This window comes from Hakea prostrata, chromosome 4, assembly GCF_041222555.1.
Source record: "Hakea prostrata isolate BN-2017 chromosome 4, UWA_Hpros_2, whole genome shotgun sequence".
Classification (NCBI taxonomy): domain Eukaryota; kingdom Viridiplantae; phylum Streptophyta; class Magnoliopsida; order Proteales; family Proteaceae; genus Hakea; species Hakea prostrata.
Window position 1 is genome coordinate 11154343 of NC_142603.1, and position 16485 is coordinate 11170827.

At 38.6% G+C, this 16485-nt stretch overlaps 1 protein-coding gene across 2 annotated transcripts in view; it reads left to right on the forward strand.

The window, feature by feature from the left end:
* The window catches only part of LOC149017851 (exocyst complex component SEC3A-like), a 69030-nt gene that overhangs the window by 17253 nt on the left and 35292 nt on the right, over positions 1 to 16485 (forward strand). For both annotated transcript variants that reach the window (XM_089152183.1, XM_089152182.1), the window contains exons 9-10: positions 14865 to 14966; positions 15075 to 15212. In XM_089152183.1, coding sequence (XP_089008309.1) covers positions 14865 to 14966; positions 15075 to 15212 — 240 coding nt within the window. The remainder of the gene's footprint in view (positions 1 to 14864; positions 14967 to 15074; positions 15213 to 16485) is intronic.

Genomic DNA, 16485 nt, shown 5'->3' on the forward strand with positions numbered 1-16485 from the left:
CCCCTCCTCTTGAGGAGACTGCGCCAAAAAAATACAGCTTGAAGTTCTTCCTCAAAATTTTAGCGAGGCCCTTTTTCTCTCTATTCTTCATTGAAAGACTGATTCATTGTTCTTGCAACTGTGGAGCTTCTCTTCTGAAGTCCCTTAAAGATATGAAGCTACTTTGAATACAAGTCAGTTTCAGTTTTTCTTTTGGAGAAAAGCCACTGCCTTGTTTACCCCCATCTGAGCACAGAAGTAAAGAAATTGAATGTACCAAACTGTTGCACTCTTTTCCTTTTTTCTGATATTCAAAAATCAAATATAGACCTAAACTAGTTCTGCCTAAACCTGTTCTCTCCATACTCAAATTTTTTATTTTAATTAATTAATTAATCCATTTATGTTTTGTTAAATAATTTGATCTTCCTTGGAGACCTAAATTAGAGGCAGATGTGGGAATCTTTTCTGCTGTACCTTAGCAGTTCTTATCCTTTTACAATCTCTTTTTTAGGGCCGTAAACAGTAAACAGTTCAGCACTTTGTGGTGGTATTTTTTATTTTATTTTTTCTTTCGGCAATCTGTTTTGGTCTGTAATTTGAACTGAATTTGGTGGACAGTGCAGATCTTCTGAAGTTATAAGTTTCCTTTTTGTTTTTATTTTTTTTTGGGTTGGGGGGGGGGGGGCTAGTTATTACCCAGCAATTGGTTGTAAATTTTCCCTATTTGAAACCATAAATCTGGGATAGTACAAGTGTGATAAAAAAGATGTGTACATCAGATTCTACTGCAACAGTTGAACCTATAATTACTACAACTGAAGATCCTGACTGATGTGAACCAGGATCTAGGGTTTGATTGATTGGAATAATGCCCTGGATCTAGGTTCACTCCTGGATTGTCTTCCCTGAGAATCAGCAGTCTTTCAAAGGCTGTAATGCACTACGGTTGAGGTTTTCTTGTTTGATTTTTAAGATACTATGATTACGTAAGGTCTTAGGTTTGGCCAGGCTTAGGGATTTAGGGCTTGTGTTCTAAAGCTTGAAACCTTGCTGTTTCTAATGATTTCAGATCTGAAAATTGGGTTAGGGTTGTGGGAATTCAGGGTTTGAAGGTTCTAGGATTAGGGTTTCTATTAAGAAACTGAAATACATAATTTTTAGTGTTTAGAAGGAAGGGGGAGGCTAAAACTAGAATTGAAGGAAGGGTTAGGCAAGGGGATTCTAACCTCCTAATAGGATAGGGTCTTAGGTAGGAGGATTAGGTTTGAGTTCGTAAAATATTAAATTCTAGAATTTCCAGAGGCTGCCGCAGGTTAGTGAAGGAGAAAAGTAGTGGAAAACCTAAGGGGGAAGGGCTGGAATTACGGTTTAGGTTTAGGGAAGTGTTGGGGGTTACCTAATTGTGAAGGTGGAGGGTTCTTAGAGCTGCTGCAGGCGTTGGGGAGTGCTGAGATAGGTCCATGATGGAGGGGTAGTTATGTGAGCACGAGGACCCCCTGGCTGAAAGCTCAAGTGGGCCCCCTAGGATGGTTCCAAGAAGCCTCCATAGGCTGGCTGAACCCTACAGGAGGGGTATTTTGGGCATTTTGGCCCTCAATTTACTCCTGGAATTAAATTAGGATTTATTTCAGATCTTATTGAGTCAGTTTGAGTCCAAGTTGAAGTTCTTTGGAGTATTTTATCCTGAGTCGAAGTTGTGTTTGATTGTAATTTAGTTGCTTAGGTGTTAAGTTATTTAACTAGCATGTGCTTAATTAGATGACTTAAAGTGTGAGAGTGAGATATGAGATACAAAGGCTGAGATCGCATAGTAATTTGATTCTCTTTTAGATTAGACTAGAGTCCAATTTGATAAGTAGAAGGTTTCCACCAGTTAAGGGAATCCCAAAGTCAGTCAGAGTCCCTTGTTTAAGGCTGTAAAAGGCCTCATCATTGTAATTTATTTTCAGTTTTCGATAATTAATTGAATTGTTGAGTAAGGACCAGGTCTCCTTCATTGGGTAGGCCTTGGTTGAGAGTTTGTGTTTGAAATTCTTTTGTTCATCATCATCTTCTTCAACTACAGGTCTACAGCAACTTCCAAGTAATCTTCAAGACATTCCTGTGCATGATCCAGCATTCCAGCACCCTCCCAATTAAGTACAAACCATTCCCCACCCCTCTCCCCTAGCCCACACACCTCTCACAGCCCCTTCCCCTGCAACTTGAGCCTTTCCAGCCCCATTCCCTTCTTGTTGAGACCTAGAATTGCCCTAATCTCATCACAAGTCATTCCCCACCCCTTCCCTCTAGTTTTTGCTCATTCCCAAACCTCCCCTAGCCCTCTTAGGTCTCTTCCATTTTCTTCTTCTTCCAGCAGCAGCAGGTCCTACTCCTTCTAGGAGATCATCAATCCCAGCCCCATTCCACCCCCTATTCCCCTCTTTAGAATCGCAAGAAGGTTGTGAATATAGTCCTACCTTTAGTTTCTGCAAATCTGAAGTATTTTAGTGAGTTTGAAAATTTTGCAAGTCATCTTCTACCTTGAGATATTGCAGAAAATTCAAATTTGCAGAATTTAGATTTGTTAAGTCTGATCAATTGGGAATTCTTCCTAACTGAAAGGACTTCTATTGGGAACCAATCTGGGCAGCAGAACAACAGGGTATTAGCCAACCCTAGCCTAACTAAAACCCTATACCCAGTCCTACTTGGTCTACGATTTGATTTTTCAAGTTGGAATTCTAATTCTCGTATAAATTTAGATCTGGACTTCAATTCCAGCATGCCTGAGCAGAGTTAAAGCCCCATAAAACCCATTAAAACCCTAGAAAAGCCCTCTATAATTTCTGGAAACTCCTGGGCTAAACCCTACGTCTAGGGAATTACCAATCTACCGTTAGCCCTAGACCTGGTTTACATGATGGAGGGGCTGGGATTCTAGAAACTAGGGTTAGAGGGGTCAGGGAAGGCTAAGGGAGAGAGGGGAGAGCATGGAATGGGGCTAGGGTTGAATTGGGATGGGATCTTTGACGGTTAAATGTGAAGAATTTATGTGGAAATTCCTCCTTGATTCCCTGATTACAAGACCCAAGGGAAAGTATGCAAACTCTTACGTGCACTACATGGGCTAAAGCAGTCACCTCGGTTGTGGTTTGTTAGGTTTCATGAAGCGTTGGTGTCAGTAGGATATAAATAGAATAATGTTGATCATACCTTTAAGAGGACAGGTCCCAGGCTACCCTTCTAATTGTCTGTGTTGATGATATAGTTGTTATAGGGAATAATGGTGATGAGATGCTGAAATTGAAAAATTCTCAGATCATAAGTTTGAAATAGAGGATCTAGGAAAACTGAGGTACTTTCTAGGGATTGAAATTGCTCATTCGGTTAAAGGCATATTTCTATCTGAAGTCCTGGATTTGTTACCTGAAATAGGCTTACTAGGTTGTCATCCAAGTGATACCCTGGAAGTTACTACCTAACTCAAGGACAATGAAGGGGACTTGTGATAAAGGCCATTATCAGCAACTGGTGGGAAAGGTAATCTACCTATCTTATAGGCAGCCTGATCTTGCTGCTGCGGCCTGTATTGTGAATTAGTTCATGCATGATTGACATTCCGAATTCTTTACTTTCTGAAATCAGCTCTTGGCAAAGGAGTTCTCTTGTCCCCACATGATGATCTCTGCATAGAAGCCTAGACTTATGTAGACTAGGGAGGTTCACATGATCGGAAGTCCACCTCAGGATATTGTACTTTTGTTGGCGGGAATATGGTTACTTCTTGAAGCAATCAGCAAAATGTCATTGCAAAATCTTGTGCAAAAGCATAATTTCGAGCTATTACGTAGGGGGTTTGTGAGTTATACGGTTACGTGGTCTACTAGATGATCTAGGTGTGCTTGTGCCTCTTTCCATGGTGCTCTATTGTGAACAAAGCAGTTATAAGCATTGCCTATAATCCAGTGCAACATGGCAAGACAAACATATGGAGGTTGAGAAACATTTTATAAAAGAGAAGTTGGAATCTGTATGCTATTTGTCAAGTCTGAAGATCAAGTAACAAATGTCTTCACTAAAGGGTTTTTGGTCAAACTTCACTTAAGGGTTATATGGATCCTGGACGGATGTTTCGTCCTATTTTGATCAAGTTGGGCATGTGTGATGTCTATGCCTCAACTTGAGGGGGAGTGTTGTGACGAGGTCTAAATTGCCCCTCTCAATCTAGCACTGGCTAGCACTATAATCAAAAGGGACATAGTACCTATCCTAAGCATGATAAGAGTCTTTAATTATGTTTTGTTTAGTTATTTTTCCTGTTCGGTTTGCCTCTGTTTGTAAACTATAAATTTCCCACTGAGGCAATGAATGAAAAGCAATTCTCTGAGTATTCACTATTCAGTTCTCATCCTTACTAGTTACCGCAGATTTCTCACTGAAAATTGCTTCTCTATTGTTTCTGTGATGAGTCTAAAATTCATATGGTGCTAGGGATAAATTACAAGGAATCAAGGATAAAATTGTACATCATTATGTTTTTATTAAATTGCTTGTTACTAAACCCTCTTCACCTCTCACATTCCTGCTTGTTCAAACACTGAATCAGGTAAGGCTCTCTTTGTCTTGTATTGCCATTGATCACACATTTGTATCACACTATTGAACTGTTTCTCCCCCTATTGAAGTTTCTCAAGCCCTACTCTAACCCATTGATCCATCAGTGTTGCCAAGATCTGTCTTCCTCTTTTCCTCTTCGTTCTTCTTCCCTTCTGCACAAAACCACTGATGTGGTGCAGCTTTGATGGTTCCTAGTGGCTTTGGTGATCAGTTTGGAGAAGAGGCAAAGGGTGCTGGGTGGTTGAGAGCTGATCTTACGTCCAGAAACAGCACCTGATCTGTTGGTGTTGAATGCCAGAAATGATTAACTAGTTGGGGCCAGGGGTTCTGGTTCAACTGGGTTATCTCCAGCTTGGTTGGGTCTTCGACATGGTAGTGTTGACTGTTGATTGTCTTACTTTGCTTGTGATTGAATCCCTGTTTGAGCACAACAACTTCCATTATCACTTTCTCAATTGAGTTCGGCTGCAGCAATGACAATTGCTTCACATAGGCTGTTGGTTGAGTCTACTAGGAGTTCCACTCTATTTGAGTTTTTGTTCATGTAAAATTCTATTTCTTGTTAACCAAGTAAGGGTATTTATGTAATAGTGTTATTTTCACTTTATTATAAATAGAGGGCTTGAAATCACGTTGATCAATAAGCCATTCTACTGAAATCGTGTTTCTCAACATGGCATCAGCGCCTAAGTTTGGTTAGGGAAGAGAAAGAAGAAAAATAAAAGGAGAAAAAGAGCTGTTGCAACTGCTTCGTCACTGAAACCGAAACCTCCCACTGCAACCACTGCCTAGTCCTAGAACCCATCGTAGAAACCTTCTGCCTTCTTCTTCTCTGAATTTCTGAAACGAGAACTCCATCGCAGACTCCATCTCCATCGCAGACTCCATCTCCATCGCAAACTCCATCTCCATTGTAGTTCTGATTTTTGAAACGATATTCTGCCTCCTGTTTTTTCTTCTCCTTCTGTTTTCTGAAACCTTCTACTGATTTCATAACGATAGCTTCTTGCATCTTTTTTTTCTTCTGATTTCGTTACAGCCTTTTACATCTTTTCTTTCTTCTGAGTTTTGGAACGATAGCTCCTTAAAAACATACTCAACCCTTGAACCAAAATCATGGACCAAATCTGACCAGGGGTCTAATTGTAAATTTGTATAGATGAAGGAGTCTCTTTTAAGAATTCACAGTTTTATAGGGACCTATGTGAAATTATTCATCTTTACAAGGGTCTATTTGGGATTGTTCATATTTACAGGGACCTATATGCAATTATCTATGTTTTCAGGGTTTTATATGTAACTATCCATAATTTCAGGGGCCTTTCTGCAATTTTGTATATATATATATATATATATATATATATATATATATATATATATATATATGGGTCTTTTGGAAAAAAAAACATGCTGTTCCTTATATGCACCTTTTAAATCGTGGTTTGGCTCTTTATTCTTGCGACGTTTCAATTATTTTTGAAAGGGTGAAGACTGAAGAATTGTAGACAATTTTTTCAACATGGCAACTACCGATGGTACTACTGCTCCCGCTGGCTCTGATCATTACCCTCCTCTTCATCCTCTTTTAGTAAGATTTGATGGAACAAATTATTTGATCTGGTCTCGATGTGCTTATTTGACTATTGCCGGAAGAGGACTTGTTGGACACGTTACTGGCACCACTATCAAACCTACTACCATAGGTGTTTCACAAGATAAATGGATCTCGAATGACTCTCTTATTATATCATTCCTTTTGAATTCCATGAATCTAAATATTGCTCGTGGATACTTATTACTTGATACTGCAGCCCAAATCTGGAAGGCTACTATTGAAACATATGCACAGGTTTGCTTGTGGATACTTATTACTTGATATTGCAGCCCAAATTTGGAAGGCTACTACTGAAATATATGGACAGTTGGGGAATGATGCATAGATTTATAAGCTACGAAAGAAGCTTCATGAGACTACCCAAAAGGAACTGACTGTGACCCAATATTATGCTGAGTTCAGATCTCTTTCGTAGGAGTTGAATCATTATGGAGATTATCACCCCACTAATCCAAATGATGTGACTACTAATCCAAATTTGGAAGGCTACTACTGAAATATATGGACAGTTGGGGAATGATGCATAGATTTATGAGCTACGAAAGAAGCTTCATGAGACTACCCAAAAGGAACTGACTGTGACCCAATATTATGCTGAGTTCAGATCTCTTTCGTAGGAGTTGAATCATTATGGAGATTATCACCCCACTAATTCAAATGATGTGACTACTTATAGGAAGCATGTTGATAAGATTTGGGTATATGACTTCTTGGCAAGTTTGAATGTAGAGTATGATCAGATTAGAGTGCAAGTATTAAGTCGTTATCCCTTTCCTACACTAGAATAGTCTTATGCCCTTGTTCAATGTGAGGAAAGCCGTCAACTAGCCATGCTTTATGCTCCTATTGTGGAGAAATCAGCCTTATAGTCTGTTAGAACTAAATCTAATTCGGCTAAGTAGATCGTCAAGTGTGAGCATTGTCACAAACCATATCATATCAAGGCCAATTGTTGGAAGCTCAATGGGAAACCTACTGATTTTGAGCAAAAAAGAACACAAAGAAGGGAAAAACCGAAAGCTAATATTTTTGAGATAGTTTCCACAACACCCTCTGCAGACATTGGTTTTTCACAGGTTGAGTTAGCTATTTTGTGACGTATTCTACGTTTTCTACTGCCGGTACAACCTCTGCTATTGCTTCCTCCACTACCCATACCAACTCCTACCTTGCTACTTCATGTAAAACTTTTATAGGCTATCGTGTGTCTTCAGTTTCTACTCCCTGTATCATTGATACAAGAGCCACAGATCATATGATAGGTTCATCATTTTTTTTCTTACTTTATGCTCCAACTTTCGTAAAAGATGAAGTTCGAATTGCTAATGGCTCCTATTCTTCTATTGCTGGGAAAAGGATTTCTTTGTCTAAAGTTTTACACCTTCACTCTTTCTCTACTAACTTGCTCTCTATCAATAGTCTTACACATGACTTGAATTGTAAAGTGATTTTTTTTTCATCTTACTATGTCTTCCAGGATCTGGTAACGGGGAAGGAGATTGGACATGGTGAACTAGACAATGGACTTTATCTGTTGGAGCCAATTGGAGGATCTACTTCTGCTCTGACTGCATCTCATAATTAGGTCCATTCGGTATTATCAGATCTTTAGCAATGACACCGTAGGCTAGGTTACCCCCCTCAGGAGCTCTTAAGAAAGTATTTCCCGATTTAGTTTCTTCTTATAAAAAGAATGAATTTTTTTGTGAAGCCTGCATTTTTGCGAAGCAGACTCATTTTACTTATTTACCTTCATAATAGAAAATTTATTTTTTTAGACTAATTCATACTTGATGTGTGGGGCCCTTGCCGATGTGTGTTTATTACTGACCGTAGCTACTTTGTTACTTTTATTGATTGTCACTCTCGTTCTATATGGATTTATCTTTTAAAACAAAAAAATGAGGTTTTTCGATGTTTTCGTAATTTTCATAATATGACTAAGACTTGGTTCAATGCCATTGTGAAGATCCTTCGCAGTGACAATGGCACAGAGTATATTGGTGGTGAATTTTAGAGATATCTTTCTGACTCTGACATAATACACCAGACCAGTAACCAGTTGTGTTGATACAGCTCCCCAAAATGGGATTGCCGAAAGGAAGAATCGGCATCTTTTTGAGATAGCTAGTTCAGTTATAATTGCTATGAATGTCCCTGACCAATACTGGAGTGATGCTATACTTATTGACTCTTACCTCATGAATAGGTTGCCCAGAATACTTGGTTTTAAATGTCCTAATGAGCGTCTCCAAGGAACCTCTTCTTTTATTATTCCCCCAAAGGTTATTGGATGTGTCTGTTATGCTAGAATCACAACCCATCTAAGTAAGCTGGCTCCCAGTGGCCTACGCTGCATTTTTCTAGGGTATTCTGCTACTCAAAAATGGTACAAATGTTATCATCCTCCTTCTAGGAAAACCATTGTCTCCATGGATGTCATTTTTAATGAGTCTTGCCCTTACTATACACCTCTCCAGGGGGAGAGTCCTAGAGGAGAGGTGCTCTTTCCAACCTTAGACCTTTCTATCACACCACCACAATACAACTTAGGAGTTCAAAAAGTATTTGCTGACCAGGGGGAGACTTCATCCAATATAACTGAGGACTCTAATTCTCCATCTCCGTTTTTTGAACCATGTGAAGAACTTGGTTAGGGGGAGACTACTCCTGTGAGGCACAATATTGAAGTCTTTCAAAATAAAATTGACCATAATAAGGAGGTGCAGACTTATCAGAGGAAGAATTACTATCGGCTAAAGCAGGTGGAGAAATGTGACACGTTACCACTTCGAAAGGTGACACGTTACCACTTCAATCTCTTGCTCCAGATTCAAATTCAGATTCAGATCCTTTTGTTCCCCTTGAGGTATCTTCTTCTGATCTTCCTATTGCTGTTAGAAAATGAGTCAGATCTTGTATTTAGCATTCCATAGCTAAATATGTCTCTTATGACTCTTTGTCTGACTCTTACTGTGCTTTTATATCCTCTCTATCATCTATATCTGTTCCTAAAAGTTGGCAGGAAGCTTATGCTAATAAGAGATGGAACACATCTATGGTAGAGGAAATGCAGGCAATAAAGAAAAATGATACTTCGAAGCTGGTTACACTTCCTCCAGGAAAGAAACCAGTCGGTTGCAAATGGGTGTTTGTGGTTAAACAAAATATGGATGGATCAGTCAACAAGTTGAAGGCTAGATTAGTTACAAAGGGGTTTACCTAGACCTATGAGATTGATTATCATGAGACTTTTGCCCTTGTTGCGAAACTGAACACTGTCAGAGTTCACTTGTTTGTTGCTGTGAACAAAGATTGGAACTTGCACCAACTAGACGTAAAAAATGCCTTCTTACATAGGGAGTTAGAGGAAGAAGTCTATATGGAAATCCCACATGGTTTCTCCGATGACAATACTGCAGGGAAAGTTTGTCGGTTGAAGAGGTAAAATTATGGGTTAAAACATTTTCCTAAATGCTGGTTTGGACACCTCCTAAAGGCAATGACTTCTATTGGGTACAAGCAAAGCAATGCTGATCATACATTATTTGTCAAGAAGTTAGGTACTAATGTTACACTTTTCATTGTTTATTTGGATGACATTGTTATCACAGGGAATGATGGTGAAGAAATTCAAAGGTTGAATGACATTCTTGGAGGGAGTTTGAGATTAAAGATCTAGGGAAGTTACAGTACTTCTTAGGGATTGAGGTGGCTCGATCAAAGAAGGGTATATTTCTATCCCAAAGAAATTATGTCCTAGATTTATTATTAGAAGTGGGAATGTTGGGGTGTAAAGTAGTTGATACCCCTATTGAAACTGGGGCTAAACTTAAAGAAAAATAGGGAGAACTAGTGGACAAAGGAAGATACCTTTGTTGGAGGTGATATAGTTACTTGGAGAAGTAAGAATCAGAATGTGGTAGCTTTATCCAGTATTGAAGCTGAATATAAAGCTATGGTTCGTGGAGTTTGTGAGATACTATGGTTGGAAAGGCGTGCTAGAAGATATTGAATCCAAGTTCCAAACCCTATGATGCTATATTATGACAGCAAGACTGCTATTAGTATTGCTAATAATCATGTACAACATGATCGAACTAAGCACATTGAAATTGACAAGTTTTTTGCCAAAAGAAAGCTAGAACATGGGCTTATCTGCATGTCTTTTGTGAGATCTGGAAACCAAGTGGCAGAGGTTTTCACTAAGGGTTTGAAAGAAGGAGATTTCCTTCCTATTGTAGGCAAGTTGGACATGATTATTATCTATGCCTCAACTTGAGGGGGAGTGTTGGTTGAGTTCTACTAGGAGTTCAACCCTATTTCTTGTTACCCAAGTAAGGGTATTTATGTAATAGTGTTCTTTCCGCTTTGTTATAAATAGAGGTCTTGAGATCACACTGATCAATAAGCCATTCTATCAAAATCGTGTTTCTCAACATAGGCCAACACTGCTTCTTCACCTTCACCTCCTTCTCTTCTCACTGACATTATTGCAGTTGGTATCTCCTTGTTCTTAGTGACTTCATTGTCATAAGTGTCACTATGATGGTTCCAATCCCAAATCCCACACCAATTATTTCTACTGCTCCCCTTCTCTGATGATTTAACGATTTCTTTTTTCTGAACAATCACGGACATTGCTGTCGGTTGCTGTTTCCTAATTCCTTAGTAACTTCATTGTCATAAACCATTTTGGTTCCAATTTCTAGACCCCACACCAATTATTTCCACTGCTTTCCTTCTCCTGATGATTTAAAAATTTCTTTTTCTGAACAGTCACCTGCTATTCCTATTCCACTACCTCCATATACTACTCTACTATGGAGTCCCAACCTGTGTTGCTGTATCAACAAAGGCAGCACTAACAGCCCCCTTTGGTGCCAAAAGTCATTGCAGCCCCTGACCAAGTCATTTTCCCTGGTCCTCCTAACACTATAGATCTGCCAGACTTACCAGTTTCTCTTCGCCAAGGTACACAAATCCTGCACCTAAAAAAGTCCTACCTGTCTCATTGTTTAGTACATTTCTCATTCGCATCTTCCATCATTGCATTATTCCTTTATGTCCTCTTATATATAACACCAGTTTCAAATCTTACTACGAGGCTCTCTCTCATCCTGGGCGGAAAGCTGCTATGACACTGAGATGGATGTGTAACGTATTGCTGTGACAGAAAACATGGTCTCATGTGGAAGACATCCTTACGAGTTGTTGGGTTTATGCTATTAAGTAAATTCCTGATGGGCCCAGCATATGCCTTGAAGGCTCGGCTGGTTGCTTTTGGCTGCTCTTAGACATATGGAGTTGACTATCTCGAGACCTTCTCTCCTGTGGCTTGGCTTAATTCTTTGCAGATTCTTATGTCCTTGGCTTCCAATCTTGATTAGCCACTTTTCCAGCTGGATGTTTAAAATGCTTTCCTCTGTGGTGACTTTGTGGAGGAAGTGTATATGGAGCAACCTCCAATGTTTTTTGCTCAGGTGGTGATGTTCTGCAAGGTTTGCAGGCTTTACAGGGCCATGCATGGATTGGAACAGTCTCTGTTTATTTGGTTTGAAAAGTTCAGCTCCATTGTTACCAATTTGGTTTTTTTAGTGTTTCTCTGATTACTCGGTGTTTGTTAACCATTGTAATTCATAGGTTGTGATTCTTGGGGTGTACGTTGATGATATCATCATCTCCAGTAATGATGCTACCAATATCACTAATGCTAATACTTACCTTCATCGCCACTGCCAAATGATGGACCTCGACCCACTTCGATTTTTCTTGGGTATTGAAGTACTTTGCAATAAGGAGATTAATTTGTCTCAAAAGAAGTATGTGTTTGACTTATTAACTGATACAGGATTGCGTGTTGCCAAACCAGTTGATATCCCAATTAATCCTTATGACTTTTTTGGCTCCAATGGTAGTGAAGACTTTGATGATCCTCATCGGTACCCGGAGGTTAGTGGGTAAGCTAATTTACCTAACGGTTACTAGGCCAGAAATATCCTATGCTGTTGGCTTGGTTAGCCAATTCGTGCATTCTCCAAAGAAAATACACTTGGAAGCAGCATGTCACATATTGTGATATCTTAAAGGAGCTCTTGGAAAGGTAGTGATGTATTATCTTCACTGTCATATATTAATGTCATAGGATATTCTGATTCATATTGTGCAGGAGCAGAGGGTGATAGACTGTCAACAACTGGATATTGTACCTTTGGGGATGACAACCTTGATATGTGGTGTTGCAAGAAGCTGCCCACTATTGCTTGATCAAGTGCGGAAGCTGATCATGGAGGCTAGAGCAATGGCCCAAACTACTGTAGAACTAATGTTGCTGAAATCCTTCCTTCCTGTCAATGAACCCATGATATTGTTTTGTGACTATCAAGTTTCTATCTACACTGTAGCTTTTCCTTTGTTCATGAATGAACAAAGCACATTGAGGTTGTGTTCTTATGGAGAAGATTGTAACACCATTGGTTTTCTCTTTGGATCAGCTTGGTGATATCTTCCCCAAACCTCTATTGGTTTTATCTTCAAGACTAGTAGTTCCAGGCTGGGCATTGGTGACTTGCATGCTCCAGCTTGAGGGGGAGTGTTAATGGTATTACTCTATAAGGGTTAAAGTAAAACTTCTTACGTTTTTATGTTTTACTTTTTCCTTAAGTTAACTGAAATGTCAAGCTAGGTTTGCAGGTCAGATATGGGTCTGATATGTTTCTAATGTCCTATCTAATCAGCTTAGGAAACTTGGATACAGATCTGATATGTTTCTAGTTTCTCTTGTAATCAGTTCAGGAAACCTTCCTAAACTGAACTTGATCCTTTTATTAGCTATGCTATGCATGAGGGGGAGATCTCAAGTGATTGCAGGTCTTCCTTCTACTCACTTATTTTTCTCCATCTTCCCCTCTTGTCTCTCCATTTCCTCTGCTTTTTCTGGTTTTGAACTGCTGCTGTTGCAGTTTTTATTACTTATCATAAGTGTAGTACTACAGGAGAAATGTTGTTGTGAAGGGAGTAAGAGTCTGGTGAGATTGATGGTTGGTAGAAAGAGGGAAGCTGCTTTGGCTGCAGCAAACCCTCCTTTGAAAATCGTTATGCCCAAAGTATACCATTGTATTTCTAAATACAAAATCTATTATTTGTATTGGTTACTAAACATTTTTTATGTTAGCCCAAAGATGATTTCTATTTTTATTTTTTAGAAAAAACAAAGATAAAAAATGAAAATGATACCAAAAAGAGCCTTGGAAGTTTAGTTTAGTTTCTAATGTTATGTTACTGTTCACTTGAACGGTGTCACAGCCCCATATTTTGCTTTGGTGGAGTATCTTTAGGGGATTTTGTGGGGCCCAAGACCAGATTGCGTGAAGAACTTATTAAAAATGGTCAATTTTGTCTATATATGGGGATTGGAACTATAGCTTAGTTTCAAACTTCATATTTAGATCATGGCTGTCAAAGCGTTTGCCTAGGCGTGCACCGCGTGCCTAGGTGGCCGCCTAGGTGCCTAGACCCATTTTTGGGTCAAGGTGACCTGGTGTTGCCTCGTCACGTAGGCGACGCCTTGCTGCCTTGCTTGGTGTCATCTTGGTTTTCGTTTCCCTTTGTCGCCTTGATAACCATGATTTAGATAGCAGGCTTAAATTCCTATTTTTAGTTAGACATAGTTTCTATTTTAGTCTCGTTACTCGTAATTTAGGTCTGAACCTTTTAGGGGACTTTCCAATTTTTAGTTTCAGTTCTTGAGGTATAGCAAGCTTAGTTTCTATTCATTTGTAACTTGGGTGGCAAGCTATGCCCTTTATTTTTATGTAACAACGCATAAGAGGCTATTGACGATTTTTAGTAGTTGAATGAAGATGTTTTTGAGCAAAGATTCCCGTCCATGGACGGAAAGAGTCATTAGGAGCCTGGCTGAGAGAGCTAAATCCCTTCTTTGTACAGTTATATTCATTTCTTCTTCTTCTTCATATGCTTTTTTAAAATGTTTTCTCTATGTAAAACAGAAAAGGAGGGCAGCAAAAGTTTTTGAATAATATTCATTTCTTCTTCTTCATATGCTTTTTTAAAATGTTTTCTCTATGTAAAACAGAAAAGGAGGGCAGCAAAAGTTTTAGTTATTTAATTAGTCATCCTGATTATGTTGATCCTAGCTGCAAACGATCTTTTGCTGGTTTTTCCCTGCTTCAAGGTCAATTTTGCTTTATGATCCTGCTGGGCCACACTATTTGTTTATTCTTCCCTTCCTCTTTTCTGATATCTTTAGCCCTTACTCTCTATTTGAGAGCTTCCTACTAATGGATCTCAATATCTCATATGGATTATTATCCCATACAATTAAAGCTTCTTTCTGGAATTGTTTTGGTTGGTCAAGCAATTGACTTCCATATTATACATGGACTTTGTGCCAGCAATGTGCTTATTAATTAAGGATAACCATTGAAGATGGATGTGTATTTTTCTTTAGCAATCTGTGCGCTCAAAATCTACATTTTGTTTTTCTTATATATGTTCTCTTATCCATCCTGGGGCTGAACCAGTATTCTCCTACTATCTGTATAGTTTTTGAGAAAATTGTTAGTTACAAAATAGAAAAAACTGGTCTTTTGTTATTGTCAATTACGTGTCTAATTCCCCCCCCCCCCATCTTCTGCTGCATTCTCAGATAGAAACTCGTAATAATAAGTTGGAGATGCAGTCTGTAAATAATAAAGCACTTATTGCAGAACTTGATAAACTTCTTGAACGGTTGCGTGTTCCTTCTGAGGTACGATGCTGTATTGTTTGCACTTATATGGTCATCAAGAGTTTATTGGTTCTACTTTTAACTCTTCTCTTATTTGTAAAAGTCATTCTTACCATCTGTTGGTTTCAGTATGCAGCATGTCTGACAGGTGGTTCTTTTGATGATGCACACATGCTTCAAAATATTGAAGCATGTGAATGGCTAACGGGTGCTATACGTGGATTAGAAGTACCTAATTTGGATGCTTCTTGTGCAAACATGCGAGCTGTATGTTCTCTTTCTTCCTTTTATTTTTTATTTATTTTTATTTAAAATAAATTATAGACTGAAGAAAATGTGAAACCTCACATGGATAAAGATTTCTACCTTTACCTTGGATGCTTATTTTGGAAACTAAGGCACTTGTCAAGCTTGCAAACATCTGGTGTAACTTACAACAAACAGTGGACCTTTTTCGACAACCAAAGAAGCACAAGCAGTGGCCAATTGCTTATGTCCCCATTTTGGCACATCTAACTTCTTGTACTAACAATATAAGTATTAGTATTTTCCAGAACCCCAATCTTGAACTATGGTTTACTACTTTAGCTTATAGGTCATCAATAGTCTTAAAAACACTTGGACTACTATAGATGTATCTCAGCTGTGTAACTGTCCTTTGAGTAATTTTTATAGACTTTATTTCTATTAAAAAAAAAAAAAAAGGAAAAAAGAAGAAGAAAAAGAAGATGTAATTAGCTACTAAAATCTTCCCTATTACCACCTTTCTTCAAAAGAGGAATTTGTGGACTGTTGAAACGTTGTTGAGGAATCTGCAAATATACTTGAACGCTTGTTATCACAATATTGTCAAATGAGCTGAAATGTACTAGAGGTACTTTCTTTAAGGTATTTAGACACCCCGATTTGTGCAATACGGGTTCTACAGTGTCTTCTCCCAACCATGCCTCTGATAGATCTGTGGTCAGTGTTGAAGAAATTTAGGATTCATGAGTTGTAATGGTTATCTTGAAACTGAGATTTTCTTTTGCTTTGCCGAATAGAAATTGTAGGTTTCTTCTAGGAGTTCAATTAGAGTTTGTATAGGAGTTAAATTAGAATTTTTATTCATGTAAAATTCTATTCCTTGTAATAGTATACTTTCCACTTAATTATAAATAGAGGGCTTGAGATCATGGATCTATAAGCCATTTTGCCAAACATTGTGTTTCACAACATGGCATCAGAGCTTAAGTTCGATTAGGAAAACAAAACGAAGACCTACCTCCTTCTTTTGAATTTTTTTTTTCAAACCCATCGCAAACCACTTCAATTCTCTGATTTTTTCAAAACCATCGCAGTTCTTCAAACCGGTAGCAATTTCTGATTACAACAACAACAACAACAACAATAAGCCTTGTCCCAACTAAATGGGGTCGGCTACATGGATTCTTGCCCTCCAATCAGTTCTGTTCGAGGCCATGCTAGATACAAGGCCTAAGCTATACATATCCTTTCTCACCACTTCTCCTAAGGTTATCTTAGGTCTACCCCTAGTTCT